At 60.7% G+C, this 14,469-nt stretch overlaps 1 protein-coding gene across 1 annotated transcript in view; it reads right to left on the reverse strand.

The window, feature by feature from the left end:
• PYGB (glycogen phosphorylase B) overlaps positions 1-14,469 on the reverse strand; it is a 39,994-nt gene that overhangs the window by 1,473 nt on the left and 24,052 nt on the right. The window contains exons 7-19 of the mRNA XM_004593319.2: positions 14,220-14,302; positions 13,409-13,552; positions 12,789-12,881; positions 11,866-12,012; positions 10,584-10,747; positions 9,865-9,979; positions 9,252-9,353; positions 8,994-9,141; positions 6,724-6,782; positions 3,569-3,710; positions 2,381-2,588; positions 1,271-1,405; positions 120-186 (exon numbers count right to left, since the gene is read on the reverse strand). Coding sequence (XP_004593376.2) covers positions 120-186; positions 1,271-1,405; positions 2,381-2,588; positions 3,569-3,710; positions 6,724-6,782; positions 8,994-9,141; positions 9,252-9,353; positions 9,865-9,979; positions 10,584-10,747; positions 11,866-12,012; positions 12,789-12,881; positions 13,409-13,552; positions 14,220-14,302 — 1,607 coding nt within the window. The remainder of the gene's footprint in view (positions 1-119; positions 187-1,270; positions 1,406-2,380; positions 2,589-3,568; positions 3,711-6,723; positions 6,783-8,993; positions 9,142-9,251; positions 9,354-9,864; positions 9,980-10,583; positions 10,748-11,865; positions 12,013-12,788; positions 12,882-13,408; positions 13,553-14,219; positions 14,303-14,469) is intronic.

A 14,469-nucleotide genomic window follows, 5' to 3' on the forward strand; every position in this document is an offset into this window, starting at 1 on the left:
TTGGCCAGTTCCTAGGCCAGCAGGACTGATCTTGACAGCTTCCCATGGGCAGACAGGACCAGCCAGGGAGAAGTCAGACCCGCCCCCCCTGCCATGGGAGATGGGCACTGTGAGCCTACCTGGTACAGCTGGTCCACCTGGGCCTGGCACTGCAGGTATGCTTCGTAGTCTGCAAACACTTTGAACCTAAGAAAGGGCACACACAGGAGGCTGGGCAAGGGCAGCAGGTGGCCACGGGGTTTCTGCGAACAGTACCCACACTGTAGGGATCCCTATGCTGGGTAACAGCTGCCTTTCACCCAACGTGCTTTTAAGGAAACTGCATGCACGGGGCCCCCACCTAACCTGCCAGGGCCAGCAGCGCTCACAGGTTGGCCAGCGCCACTTGTTAGGAGGAGGACAGCATCACCTACTGTCCCTGGTACTCCCAAACAGAACCATTGTAACATCCATGATTTAAAAATCCCCTTGGCACTGTTGCTGTGTCTCAACAGGCTAGTCCTTCACTTGCAAGCAATGGCATACCGATTGGACGCCGGTTCCTGTCCTGGCTGCTTCACTTCTGATCCAGATCCCTGCTTATGGCCTGGGAAGGCAGCACAGGAAGGCACAAGTCCTTGGAACCCTACACACACAAGGGAGACCTCTAAGAGGCTCCTGGCTTCACACTGGCTCAGCTCCGGCAGTTTTGGCCATTTGCGGAGTGAACCACATAGAGGGACTTCCTCTCTGCCTCACCTTCTGTGAATTTGCTTTCCAAATCTTTTTTTTTTTAAAGATTGTCCTTCCCTTGTCAGCAGGGAACTGCCTCAGCCTACACGCACCTGCCCGTGCTCATGACTGGGCCTGAGGAGGGGTGCCAGTACCCTGGCACGGGGCTCTGGAGTGAGGGCCAGGCAGTGTCCACACCGGGCAGGAGAGGTAGGGAGCACTGAGGGATTGCCTTGGGGTCCTGCTTGTGCTGTGGAGTGACGGTGTCGAGCCATTGCCATTCTCACAGGCACTGCCTGGCGTCTCCCAGGCTTCCTGGTCGTCCAGTTCAGTTCCTTGCATGTTTGCTGCTGGCCCCTTGCAGTCACAGCTGCCCCTGGGATCTACAGCCTGCCCAGAGGCCCCTCCGCTTGCTCAGTCACCAGACAGGCTCCCAGATACCTTCCCCAACCTTGTACCAGGAGTCCCCATAGGCGGTGCTGGGGACCACTGCCAAGGCCTGGCTCTGTGGCCATCCCCAAAGGCAGAGGAGGAGGGGACACTGGTGTTCCCGGCCCACCTGTCATGGTACATCAACATGTCCACCACGTCCTTGAAGCAGTCTGGCTCCTTGGGGGAGAAGAAGCCGCTGCGGATCTGGTCGATGGCCTGCCTCAGCTCAGGCAGGCGCTCGTAGTACTCTCTGGCCACGTAGCTGCAGAGAGATGGGCCACTCAGCACAGGGTGGGCAGCAGAGGGCTGCAGAACACCACCATGCCTTTAGGAGGTGCTGTGAGCAGTCAGCCAGGTCCACCTGCTTGTGCACATGGAGGGAATGTGGTAAGGCTGTCCACTGCTGGACCGGGCATCCAACTGATCCTGCCCAGAGGCTGAGCCGCGACAGCCCTGGCTGCACCTTGAAGCTGAAGCAGACAGCAGATGAGGAAGGCGCCTGCTGCGGCCAGCTGTACAGGAGGCAGGCACAGGCTCCAGGCCCTAGGAGGACGGCCGATGGCGCTGGCTGGCGGGCATGGTCAGTCTCCCTAGGTGACATCAGGGCTTTTGGCTGATGCCGACTCCCCGTGGCTGTGAGGTAGTCAGGCAACGCTGTCTGGCGCCATTAATTCTCCCTCCCAATCAGGCCAGCACCAAGACTGCTTGCCAGCATCAAGGTTGTGAAAACAAGCGGAGACAGGACTCATCTGGATGAGACTGAACCCCACGGGCTGCAGCCCCGGGTGCTGGTGGAGAGCGGGGATGGCACCTGGTAGGGCCGCACTGGTTGGCCAGTTCCGGCAAGATGCCAACAGCAAGGGGGCACTGGGGCCGGGCGAGATCAGAGCTCTCTGGGGCTCCTGTCCTCTCTACTGGGTCTCCAAATATGAAACTAGACCCAGTAAACTACTCCCCAACAGCCGGCAAGCAGACCTCCAGCGCCACAGGAGCTGCTCTGAGCCAAGGCCCCAGCCTGCCTGGTAGTGGCTTCCCCAGCAGGGACGCCTCAAGGCAGCAGCCTTCAGTGCTGAGGGAGCCCCAGGTCTGAGCCCTGCAGACTGGGCTGTGGATGAGCATGGGAGCACCAAGGCTCCTCCCTGGGATCCAGCTGCTCTGTGCTCCCGAGGGGTCTGGTCACCACCCCACCCCAACCCCTACCCTAGGCCTCAGCACCACGGGACACAGGGGCCCTTACCCCTTCTGGTCCAGGGCCTCCACGTCCTCCACTCGCAGGCCAAAGATGAAGAGATTCTCTATGCCAGCTTCCTCGGCCATCTCCACATTGGCACCATCCATGGTGCCGATGGTGAGTGCCCCATTGAGCATAAACTTCATGTTGCCCGTGCCCGAGGCCTCGGTGCCCGCGGTGGAGATCTGCTGAGATAGGTCTGCGGCTGGGATCACTGCAGGGCAGGAGGCAGTCACTCACCAGGCATGCCCTGCACACTCACTCTGTCCTACCTGGAGGGCCTGCCCTGCCTGCAAGCAAGTTCCCCAGGGCAGGATCCACCACCCTGAGGACAAGCCAGTGCCCCCCCCGCCCCCGCAGGGCCAGGGCCAAAAAGAGAGCAGACAGTCACCCACTTCGGCTCAGGACACGGCCACCAGTTTTATGTCCCTTCTTTGGAGCACACAGGGCAGAGAGGCCAAGAAGGAGATTCCTGAGGAAAGCCCTCCCCCTCTCAGGTGGCAAAGGATCTAGAAGAGATACTTGGGTCCTTCCAGGAGCAACCTGGAGTTGGGATGAGCCTGGGGGACCCTTGTGGTCACACCATAAGGGACCGTATGCGGCCAGCCAGGTCCTTCTGCTGGGGCCCTGCCCCCAAGCGTGAGCTCCCTGCACCTGTCTCTCTGGACCAGTAGGCTCGACAACCTGCTCACAGCCGATCCCGAGCTCAGGCCCTGCTCAGGAGCGGGCAGGGCAAGTCCCCATGTGGCTGGGGCAGACAGGACGCCCACACTGGCAACCGGAGGAGGGCGCTGCAGAAGCAGGAGAGGACTGGCAGCAACCCCCACGCTCCTGGCCAGTGCTTCTCAGGCCTCTGGGAAACAAGCAAAGACTGCACCTAGCAACTGTGGGTGGGGGGAGAAGCCAGCAGGAGGGGCGGGAAAGGCACCCTCCCAGGCGTGTGTCCTGCCAGCAGCAGGGGCAGGCATGGCGTCTGAATGCAGGAGAGGGAACAGGCAGGCCATGGCAGGCTCACACAAGCATGGTGGCACAGGTACCGGGCTGCTGAGCGAGTCCACCCGGGACACTGAGGAGCTGTGGGGGCCTCACACTCTGCAATCAGTGCCCCCACGTGGGCTGGCATCCAGGACACGGAGACGCCGAGTGGCCCCAGTGCCCACCCCTAGCCCCACTCATGCAGACAGCTGGAGCTACCTTTCTCGGCCAAGGATACCCGGTAGTTTTCCAGGAAGATGACCTTGAGCCGGTCGCCCACAATCGGGTCGTGATTGACGACATCCCCAATGGATGTGACTAACTTGATGATCATCTTGGCCATGTGGTAACCAGGAGCTGCCTGGAAGCAGAGGGGGTGTGAGGGCTTTCCCGGTGGCCCTGGTGATCACCGGGGGCAGCCGGGGCGCAGCGTGGGCTCCGAGGTCTTGGCTTCTGCTGCGTGGTCCTTACCATCCCGCCTCCCTCACACAGCCGGCCTATCTGGCTTTGGGTTTTAGGCCTCCAGCCAGTTTTGTGGAAATGACAAGAGAGACACAGACTGCTGGAGTCATGGGCTGAGCCGGAAACAGAACCTGACCACCCCGGGGGAAGCACTTGGAAAACAGTGAACTTCTAGCCAAGGGAGACAGGCAGGGCACAGCACGGTTGTGACAATGGAGACCCAGCAGCCCGTCTCGCTGGACTGGTGTTGAAGCAGGCTTCAGGTGCAGGTGTCTTGGGGGGATGACGACACTGCCAGAGACATCTGCACTCCGTATTCGGAGTGTCTGCCGAGGGTCCAGGGGTTAATCCTCACCCTGCACGCACCAGGACCCATATGGGTGCTGGTTCACGTTCTGGCTGCTCCACTTTCCATCTGGTTCCCTGCCTCTGGCCTGGGAAAGCAGTCAAGGATGGCCCGAAGCCTTGGGACCCTGCACCCACGTGGGAAACTTGGACAAGGCACCTGGCTCCTGGCTTCGGATTGGCTCAGTTCAGGCCACTGTGGCCACTTGGCGAATGAACTAACAGGTGGAAGATCTTCCTCTCTGTCTCTCCTTCTTTTTGTAAATCTAATAAAAATAAATAGATCTGTAAAAAAAGTGTCTGGTGTAAGTCCAGGGCACCCTGGGAGGCAGCAGGGTGATGGCTCAGCTGCTTGGGGTCACTGCCCCCACGTCCCAGGCCCCTGGGTGCAGCCTGGTGCAGCTCCAACTCTCTGCCTACCTATCCATCAGACAAAATAGACAGACTAAAACAACAATGGAAAAATGTAAATGAGCAGGACAGTTGGACACCTGCTCGAGGACGCATTTGGCGACCAGGTCTCAGGAGTGATGCGTGCACTGTGGCTTTGGAGGAAAATGTCCTTTCCTGGGAGTTGGGGGACTGAGGACGGGGCAGGAAGGGCCATCACCAGGGGTGGTCCCACAGCCTCAGGGGATGGTGCAATCTGTCCACTTCTCAACCAGGCTTGACATTCTAACGTTTCACATGTGTCCTTTAAAAACATCAGTTTAGTCAGAGTTTTACTTTAAAAAAAAAAAAAAAGAAAAAGGCAGAAACACAGAGATCAGGCAGACAGAAAGCTTCGGCTTGCAGGTCCTCTCCAGAAACGCCCCCAAGGGGAGGGAACGGAAGCCAGGAGCCAGGAACTGAGCCTGGGTCCCCAGCTGGCTGGTGACAGGAACTCAGCTACGTGTGCCACTACTGCCTGTCACCCTCAGGAGGAGGCTCGAGTCAGGAGCTGAAGGCAGGCCCTCCAACACAAGCTGTGCCACACACCTGGGCAGGGCCTGCCCTCAGAGGCTCCCCGTACCTGGGCAGAGCTGCCCTGGGATGTCTGTCCTACTAGGCAGGACCTGCCCTCGGATGTCCCGCACCACCACCTGGGCAAGGCCTGCGCTGGGACATCACACCTACCTGGGCAGGACCTGCCCTAGTCTTTCCTTTTTTTTTTTTTTTTAAAGATTTTATTTATTTTTTAGTTGAAAAAGCAAATATACAAAAAGAAGGAGCGATGGAAAGATCCTACATCCGCTGGCTCACTCTCCAAGTGGCCACAATGGCCGGGGCTGAGCTGATCCGAAGCCAGGAGCCTCTTCCAGGTCTCCCACGCAGGTGCAGGCTCCCGAGGCCGTGGGCTGTCCCACTGCTTTCCCAAGCCACAGGCAAGAGCTGATGGGAAGCAGAGCCACCAGGATGTGAACCAGTGCTAGTCACCAGGCTACTACTCTGGGCCAGTGCCCTGGTCTTCTAAAGCCCCTGCCTCCAGGAGAAATCCTGAAACCTGGACAGTGAGGCACGTGGAGTCCTGCCCAGCGTCAGCAGTAACAGGAGTAGGAAGGTGGCTGGGCAGACAGAAGGAGCTGAATGTCCGCAGAGCTGAGCTGCAACGAGCCCTCCACTCTACCTTTGCAGGTGCCCAAGTCGGAGAGGACAGCCCTGTGGGCCAGGGCCAGGCCTGACACCCAGGACCACTGACACCCAGGCCCAGAACACACGGCCCGGCCATGTTCCCAGCTGGAGTCTGAGGACTTGCTGTGAGCAGCTGTTCCCGTGTGGTCCCATAAAGAAGCTGTACCCACCCGTAGGAACCCCAACCTAATGAAGACAGGATATACCCATGCACGATGATGTGACCAGGGCCCAGGAACAACATGGAAGCAGGGTCCACGTGAGTAAAAGGAAAAGAAACCAAGCTGTGTTAAGGGGAGCTGCCAATTGGCTAAAGAATCATCTACTGCCACAGGGCGGCCCTGGCCCCAGGCCCACCACAGCAGCCTGCAGCCACACCCTGGTGGCTGGCTCTCAATGCTTGGGACCCCCAGGCCCACCACAGCAGCCTGCAGCCACGCCCTGGTGGCTGGCTCTCAATGCTTGGGACCCCCAGGCCCACCACAGCAGCCTGCAGCCACGCCCTGGGGGCTGGCTCTCAATGCTTGGGACCCCCAGGCCCACCACAGCAGCCTGCAGCCACGCCCTGGGGGCTGGCTCTCAATGCTGGGGACCCCCAGGCCCACCACAGCAGCCTGCAGCCACGCCCTGGAGGCTGGCTCTCAATGCTGGGGACCCCCAGGCCCACCACAGCAGCCTGCAGCCACGCCCTGGGGGCTGGCTCTCAGTGCTGGGGACCCCACTCCCATAAGCTGGCCAGGCAGATTGTCATCCCATCCCCTCCTATTCCACTGACCTCACTAGCATCCCTACCCACTTAGTCAGGCCATGGCCACCACTGTGTGCATGCTGGCTGCTGTGGCTTCCAGTGGGCTGTGCAGGTGGCTCCTGAGCCCTGGCTGCCCAGCACATGTGGGGGTAATTGTGTATTTGGGGACAAATGTTCAAAAAAATTAGTGAAAAAGCAGTGAGCTCACCTTGCCCCCAATCATTACAGTTCTGGGTACAATGGCTCTGGCGGGGTCTTTCTTTATTCCTGTGGAGCAAACAGAAGAGACATAAGTTAAGACCCTACAGTCAGGGCCGCCCTGCCTGGTGACAATGGACCAATGGCTCTGCAGGCTTAGTCACTGCCGGACAGGCGGACTGCGCTGTTAGTGTTTTGGCCCATGCGATACAGTCACAGCCACGGCTCCCTTACAGAGGGGTGGGGTTGTCCCCTGGTCTCCTCCATGCTTGTGCACACAGCACTTGGCTTTCCAGAAAGGGCCAGCAGGAGTTACTTGCGTCTGGACACCAGAATTCTAGATTCCTGAAGGGGACAGGCACATGCTGGGCGAGCATGTGGTTTCCTGCAGGCCAAGTGCAGCACCTGCTCTGCTGGCCTCAAGGGCAGGGGTCAGCTCCAGGGTTATTGGGGGGCTACCCTCGGAGCCAGGGGTCTCACTAGCAAGCATGCTCCCAGGAGGTGCAGGGTGAGGCCGCCCATGTGCCTGTCTCCTCCGTGAATGGCCAGGGCCTTTTCCCCACCACGCTCTGCCACAGTCAGGCCAACAGTCCCATGCTGTTTGGACCCTCCAGCCAATCGGGAGCCCAACACGCCATTTCCTTACAAAGTACACAGCCTCAGACCATTGGTTCCAGCGACAGAAAGCAGCTGTGGTTCCAAGTCAGCTGCAGTTCTGCCAGCAGAGAGCTGGAAAGGTGCAGCCTCAACACCGTGGCTGCAGCGTCCACCCTGGGGCGGGGCCACAGCATGCTGGAGGGGCGGCAGAAGCAGCCGTGGAGACACCCCACGTGCCAGGGAAACAGGCAGTGGTCCAGCGTAAGAACAGGGCAGCCAGGTGCATGCAGAGGCCCCCGGAAGGCTGGAGGCGGCCCAGCTTACCCCAACAGAGCATGAGGCCAGGAACGCCACAGACCTCCAGGAACTGCCACTGAGTGGGCACCTACAGGCCCAACACAGACTTCGGGGCCTGGGAGGACCCACGGCAGTGGGCATGGCCAGGAGGACCCAGCCAGTGGGCACAGCAGGGCAGGAACCGGCCACAGGAATGGGCCAAGGAAGCTCCCTGCGCCTCACGGCACCCAGGAGAGAGCCAAGGCAACATTCCCTGTACATCTCAGACGACGTCCCTGCAGTCACACGGCCAAGGGACCAAGAGTGCCTGACTGCCAAGAAAGCGACCAGCACAGCAGATGCAAGACACAGCAGTGGGGGCCAGCGGCCAAGGGACGGCGGCAGCCTGTCTGCCCAGGGCATGGAGTGCAGGCGCTCGAGCGGGACAGGGGAGCCAGGACTGGCAGTTTGGGCCACATTGACCTAAACAAGCTGAACTCGGGGGAGGTGGCGCCCACAGCCAGTGCTGGGGGATGGTGGGGCAGGCAGCAGGGGCAGCACCTGGAAGGCAGGGAGCCACAGCAGTGTCTAAGGAGTCATGGAGGGTGGTGCAGGGCACGAAGGCAGACTCGCCACGAGGACCATGGGAGCGCCCACAGAGGCCAGGCTTGCCCGGGTAGTGTACCAGGGGTGCCCCCAGGAATGCACACAATGCCTCCAGGGGCAGCAGACCCCCGGATGAGAGTGGCTTCCCCCATGCCTCCTGCGGACACCACAGGGCAGGTCCCTTCGCCAGCCAGGGCTCACTTAGTGGCCAGGGTAGCCAAGTTCCTGCTGGGGGCTTCGTGTCTGGAAGAGGCTACGTGGCCGACCCCCAGGTCTCCAGACTCCTCACTGCGTGGCCTGGCTTCAGAACCGAGCTGTTCTGAGGGCTTCAGTGCCTGCGTCCTAATCCTAGCAGGTGCTCCTGTTCCCTTCTGGCAGAACAGGCTGAGGCACATTTCCACTGCCCTAAAACAACTCGTGGAGGCCACCTGTCAATGTCACAGGCGCCAGCCTGGTTTTTATAAGCACTTCCAGCGCCTCTCCTGCAGCACAGTCTGCCCCCAAGAAGCAGTCTCAGAGCGGTAACAACGCATTCCAAATAAAAACTCAACTCAACGGGAGACCCAGCTGGGGAGCCTGTGGGCACCCCTGCCCCTGGCCAGATGTTGGAGGCCTGTGCTGCAGGGACACGGCTGCCACTGCTCAAGGCGCCTGCCCACTTGCTCCTGTGCCAATCACCAGACTCCCGGTGGCCAGCCTTCAGCCGGGTCCCCACACGCTCAGCTGGCATACACGGGTGCATGCACACTGGCACAGGGTGTGCAGGCTGCGCCCCGGGCCCGCCCGCGCAGGCGCACTCACGGTTGTACAGTGTGATGATGTGCAGGCAGTTGAGCAGCTGCCTCTTGTACTCATGGATCCTCTTGACGTGCACGTCAAACATGGAGGAAGGGTTGATCTTCACCTTGTACTCCTTCTCCAGCAGGGCCGAGAACTTGAGCTTGTTTTCCTGTGACAGGCAGCGGAAGGTCCCCGTGGGCTCTGGGGTCCAGAGCACCTGCTGCCTCGCGGGGAGCATTTCCCACCACCGCCCAGGTCACGAGGGCACGCACCCCATACCTGCTTGACCTTGGCCACATCCCTGATGAAGGCCTCGTCACTGACCAAGGGCAGCAGCTTCTTCAGCTGGCTCAGGTCTGTCAAGACGGCCTCCCCGATTCGCTGCAGAAGGCAGGGGTGGCTCAGGTTCACTGGCCCTCCTGCCCCAGTGACCAGCCTCTGCCATAGGGCTGCACTGGCCCACAGGACTCGGTGGCCGGCCTCTGCCCATCCCCCGTGGGGCTCCACTGGCCCACAGGACTCAGCGGTCCACGGGGCACGGCGCAGCTCTCAGCGGCCTCCTAAGCCCTCCATGGAGCAGAGCTTCTGCAGGGAGGAGCTCCCCAACCACAGAGCGTCCAGACCCCTATCCCCGGCAGTGACTGGGAGGGGGGTCGGTCTCCCTGTAGCTGCCCCCAGGGGCTACCTTCAGCAGCAGGCCTGGGGCTACTGCCCAACCTTCCTGGAGCCTGGACTCCGAACCTTCCAGAAGCACCCATGGGCTCAGAACCCCTTGGTGTGCCACTGGGCCCAGAGACTATTACAGCCCGATCGATGTGAGATCCCCACCAGTCCAGCCACCTGTGCACCTCCAGCTTCCTGGGGGCTCAGACATGGCAGGCCCAGAGCTCACCTCCACAATGACCTCTGCCAGCCCAGGGTTGCACAGCAACAGCCACCGCCGGGGCGTGATGCCGTTCGTCTTGTTCTGGAACTTCTCTGGCTCCAGCTCATAGAAGTCCTTAAAGCTGCAGACAGAGGGTGGGGAACCGGTGAGATGCCAGGGTGAATCCGGGCAGTCAAGGGGCCCCAGGAAAACCCAGGGGCGCGTGCGGTGTGTTCCTCCCTTCTCAGCAGGACACAGAGCTGGGGGACTGTCGGCCTGCGGCACCAGCCCACAGGAACATTCATTCGTGTGTGGCAGTGGGGTCTGACGCTGGCTCCGACCCTCACAAGTCAGACCTGGCTGTCCCCTAGAGGCGTCCATGTGGGAGTGGAGCCAGGGCCAGGGATGTAGAGCTCAAGCAACTGGGCTGTCTCCTGTGCCCAGCTCATGTGCTTCCCTATTGACCCACGTGGCCTGGGCCCTCCCAGCCTGGCTAGCATGGGGCAGTGAGGAGGAGAAGGGGACAGAATTCCTGGATCACACCTGGCCCCTGGCTGCCAGTTGCCTCCGGTGGGCAACACGGAGACTCAGCGTGAGCCCACCCAGCGGGCAGAGAGAGGCAACCATGGAACCAGAGCAGGGCTGCCCAGGGACACGGTGGCTACTGAGGCAGCTCTGCCGTCCCCACGAGGGCAGCAGGTCTCAGCAAGGAGCTGCATGCGTCTCCCCCCAGCATCCCCACTCACACCGTGTGCTTTATGATGTCCGAGTGGATCCTGGCCACGCCATTGACGGCGTGCGAGCCGATCACGCAGAGGTGGGCCATGTTGATGCGTTTGCAGTCACCCTCCTCAATCACAGACATCCTCCTCAAGCGGTCCACGTCCCCGGGAAACAGGGCAGCCACATGCTGGGGTCAAGACACCACACCGTGGGCTCCCAAGGGCCCAGGAGACGGCCTACCACACCCCCTCCAAGGAAGTCCAGCGGCTGTGGTGTCCATACCTGCACCCAGGACCCCAAACTAGCACGCATGGCAGGAACCTAACTCTAGAACCTTCACCTGCCTCAGCCTGGCCATGGGACACACTGGGCTGCTCTGATAAAGATGGGAATGCCAGCAGGCTAGGGGGCTGCTGCCTGAGCCGCAAGGAGCTGGGAGCTGGCAGCACTCCACCACGCCTCACCACCACAGGATGAGAGCAACTGCAGTGGTCCCTCAGCGGCCAGCAGCCTCCTCCAGGACCCTGCACTGGCCACCCTAAGGCGGGGGGGGGGGTCCAGTGTCTCACATGACATGGTAATTACATACAACCCGGAGCAGGGCGCTCAGATACGGCACCTGCAGATCATGAAGAATCATACAACACAGGCGCTAAAAAGCTAACGCCAAAACAAGTCCGCCAGTGTGTGAAACTCATGCAGTTCTCAAGTGTTTTTGACCAGTGGTTGGACAAATCCATGGATGCAAACACTCCACGGATACACAGCTCCAGAAGCAAGCACCCTGAACGTACAGATAAGGGAGTGACGGACCCATCACCACCACTCCATGAACACAAGACTACTGAACTGTTACCCCTGCACCCACGGCCCTGTTCATGTATCTCTGTGCCCTACAGGGAGCATGAAGAGCATACCCAGTGCCTGGCCTGACGCGCCCTGCACTGCCAACACCGGGGCCCAGGGCACCGGTCACCAGCCTGGCCTGACGCGCCCTGCACTGCCGACACCGGGGCCCAGGACACCGGTCACCAGCCTGGCCTGATGCGCCCTGCACTGCCGACACCGGGGCCCAGGGCACCCGGTCACCAGCCTGGCCTGACGCGCCCTGCACTGCTGATACCGGGGCCCAGGGCACTGGTCTCCCTTCTCCAGCCTGCTCGGCCATGGCAGCATTTTGAAAAGACCTTGACTCCCCAACACAGAGCAGAGCTGACAGCTTTGCCAAGTGGCAGCCACAGACCCCAGGGCGCAGAGCAGCCCTCTCGCCCGCCCTACACTGGCCGGGGGGGGGGGCAGGCTCACGTCCAGGTGCCTCTGGTTGATGGCATAGATGATGTCCAGGTGCCGGGGCAGCAGCTTCTCGAACATGGACACAGGCCAGCGCTCCAGGGCCTCAGGCAGCACGGTGTGGTTGGTGTACGCGCAGGTCTTCTTGGTGATTTCCCAGGCCTAGGGCATCAGAGCATGTTTGCGTGTTTGTCTTGTGTAGCAACAAGCAGCTCTATGCCAGAGGCCCTTCCAGCCTGCGGTCAGGGCGTTGCCCTCTGAGTCTCGCGCCCTGTCCGTCTCTGTGCCCACATCAGGAATGGCGCTGAGAGTCACTCTGAATGATTGTTTGAAAGCCTTTCTTTGGAAAACCATACTGCTGAGCAGTTTTCTATTCATTTCCACATCTATGTGGTGCTGCCCTCTGCTGGCCAGGATAGGAAGCGGCCCCTTGCTTGGCATGCACAACCTAAGACCAAGCGGGGCTTGGGGATCCCACAGGACATAGGGCAAATACTGCCTGTCAGGAGAGCTAAAGCAAGAGCAAGAAAACTCAGCAGCCCAAAGAACACAGGGCCCAAATGGTCAAGGCATGGAACAGGTCTGTAACTATGAAAAAACATGTACTCTGTTAACTTACCAATTCATGATGCGAAAAGAGATCGGAGAAGCCGTAAGGAGCATCATTGCCCTAGCCCCATATGCGTCCTGGCCTTGGCTGCCTCGTGCCCCACAGCATGCCTGTCTCCCAGGGCCAGCCCCTACCCACAACCCCTCCATCTCGGGGCTTAATGCCCAGTGCAGGGGAGTCCCCTACTCCCCAGGATTAGCTCAGCCATTCAGAATCATGGCAGGGACAGGCTGGAGGTCTAGATGCCATCATCACATCCAGGTTCTAGGGGGGCAACCTGACCCCACATCCAGGTGTGTGGAGACCACCGTCACCTCCTCACGCTCACCTTGTCCCAATCCACCTTCTCCACATCCACCAGGATCCGCATGAGCTCAGGAATGGACAGAGCTGGGTGGGTGTCGTTCAGCTGGATGGCCACCTGCAGTTCACACAGGGCCACCCTTCAGTCTCCTTGACCCCGGTGGGTACCCATGGGGCCGACAGGAGCAGCCCCACCCCTGAGGGCCTGGAGAATTCAGAGGAGCCCTGGGGAGGGAGCCAGGCAGGTGCTGCCAGCTCGGGGCAAGGTGCTCTCTGGGACAGGTGCGCAGCGTCTGCAGAGTACATGGGGGGAGCTGCAGGACTGGTGGTTTCCCCTCCAGGCTGAGGGCCCCTCCCAGACGCAGCCTCTTTCCCCGCTATGACAGCCTTGTCTAGACCGCTGAGCTTGGCCTGCCACGCACATGAGGCCTTCGTCCCAGGAGCCCTTCCAATGATCTTCCTGCCTGGATCCCAACAGGACAGGATGGGGTCACCAGGTGTGCAAGTGTCGGAGATGAGGGAACACTGAGGGGCCGCCCAGTCCAGCCCCTTCCTAGATATGAGGGAGACCTCCAAGAATCCAAGAACTCCCGCCCCACTCCCTCCCAGCATGCACTCAGCTCTCCCCTTCGCCCCATCAATCACCTTGTCTGGGAATGTCTCAAAAGAGGTCCTCACTGGGTCCCGGCAGCCAAATTTGGATGACTTGAAGCGGCGAATGATGTCCTGGAGGGTGGCGGCTACCACAAAGTATTCCTGCTTCAGCCGGAGCTCCTTCCCCTCGAAGAACTGTAAGAACAGAGCTGTTGCACACAGGGACCTAACGCATATAGCCTGCCGGGGGGTGGGGGGGCCAGGATGGGCTGGGGCACACAGAGCGGCTGCACACAGGAACCACTGGCTAAACCCAGCTTCCCTCTCCTGGGGCACCTGCAGACAGGGCACAGTGTCCAATTCCAACAGTAAAAAGGAGAGGAGCACACAAGGAGGGCACCAGAGCCACCCCCACAGGCCCCAGGGTGCAGGCACGGGGGACACAGACCACAGCCACCCCCACAGGCCCCAGGGTGCAGGCACGGGGGACACAGACCACAGCCACCCCCACAGGCCCCAGGGTGCAGGCACGGGGGACACAGACCACAGCCACCCCCACACATGCTTCAGAGTCAGGCACGGGGGACATTCCAGGAGAGAGCCAGAGAGGTGGTCTGTGGATTCTCCAGGCTCCTCCAAGGACAGCCACACCCCTTCCTCCCCGCTACTTCCTGCCCCAGGGCCACAGTTGTGCACAAACATGAGCAAGGGGCAGCCTGGGCACCCTTAATGTGGCCTCCCTTGGCAGCCTCAGCAAGGCCAGCCACAGACACCGCCATAGCACCCCAGGCCCTCTGGTTCACTCATGTACTGGCATGAGGCATATGGCCTTAATAAAGCGCTACCCACAGCAGCTACTCACATTATCATTGGGATACAGGACCCTGGAGATGTTCTCGGCCAAGTTCCTGTCCAGGACTGCCTCGATGTAGTCCCCCACATTGACTAGGGTGAGAGAGGCAAGCGGCTGGGTCCAGACAGGCCTCGGCCCCTTAGGCTCGAGCCCCCAACCCCTTCCTCAGCTTGGCTGCTGTTCCTCTGCCTAGGCCCAGGAGACACAGCCTGGGCAGCAGGGCTCAGAGCCAGGGGCCAGCCCCACTCACCCCTGCCCC

Source organism: Ochotona princeps, chromosome 22 (genome assembly GCF_030435755.1).
Source record: "Ochotona princeps isolate mOchPri1 chromosome 22, mOchPri1.hap1, whole genome shotgun sequence".
NCBI classification, from domain to species: domain Eukaryota; kingdom Metazoa; phylum Chordata; class Mammalia; order Lagomorpha; family Ochotonidae; genus Ochotona; species Ochotona princeps.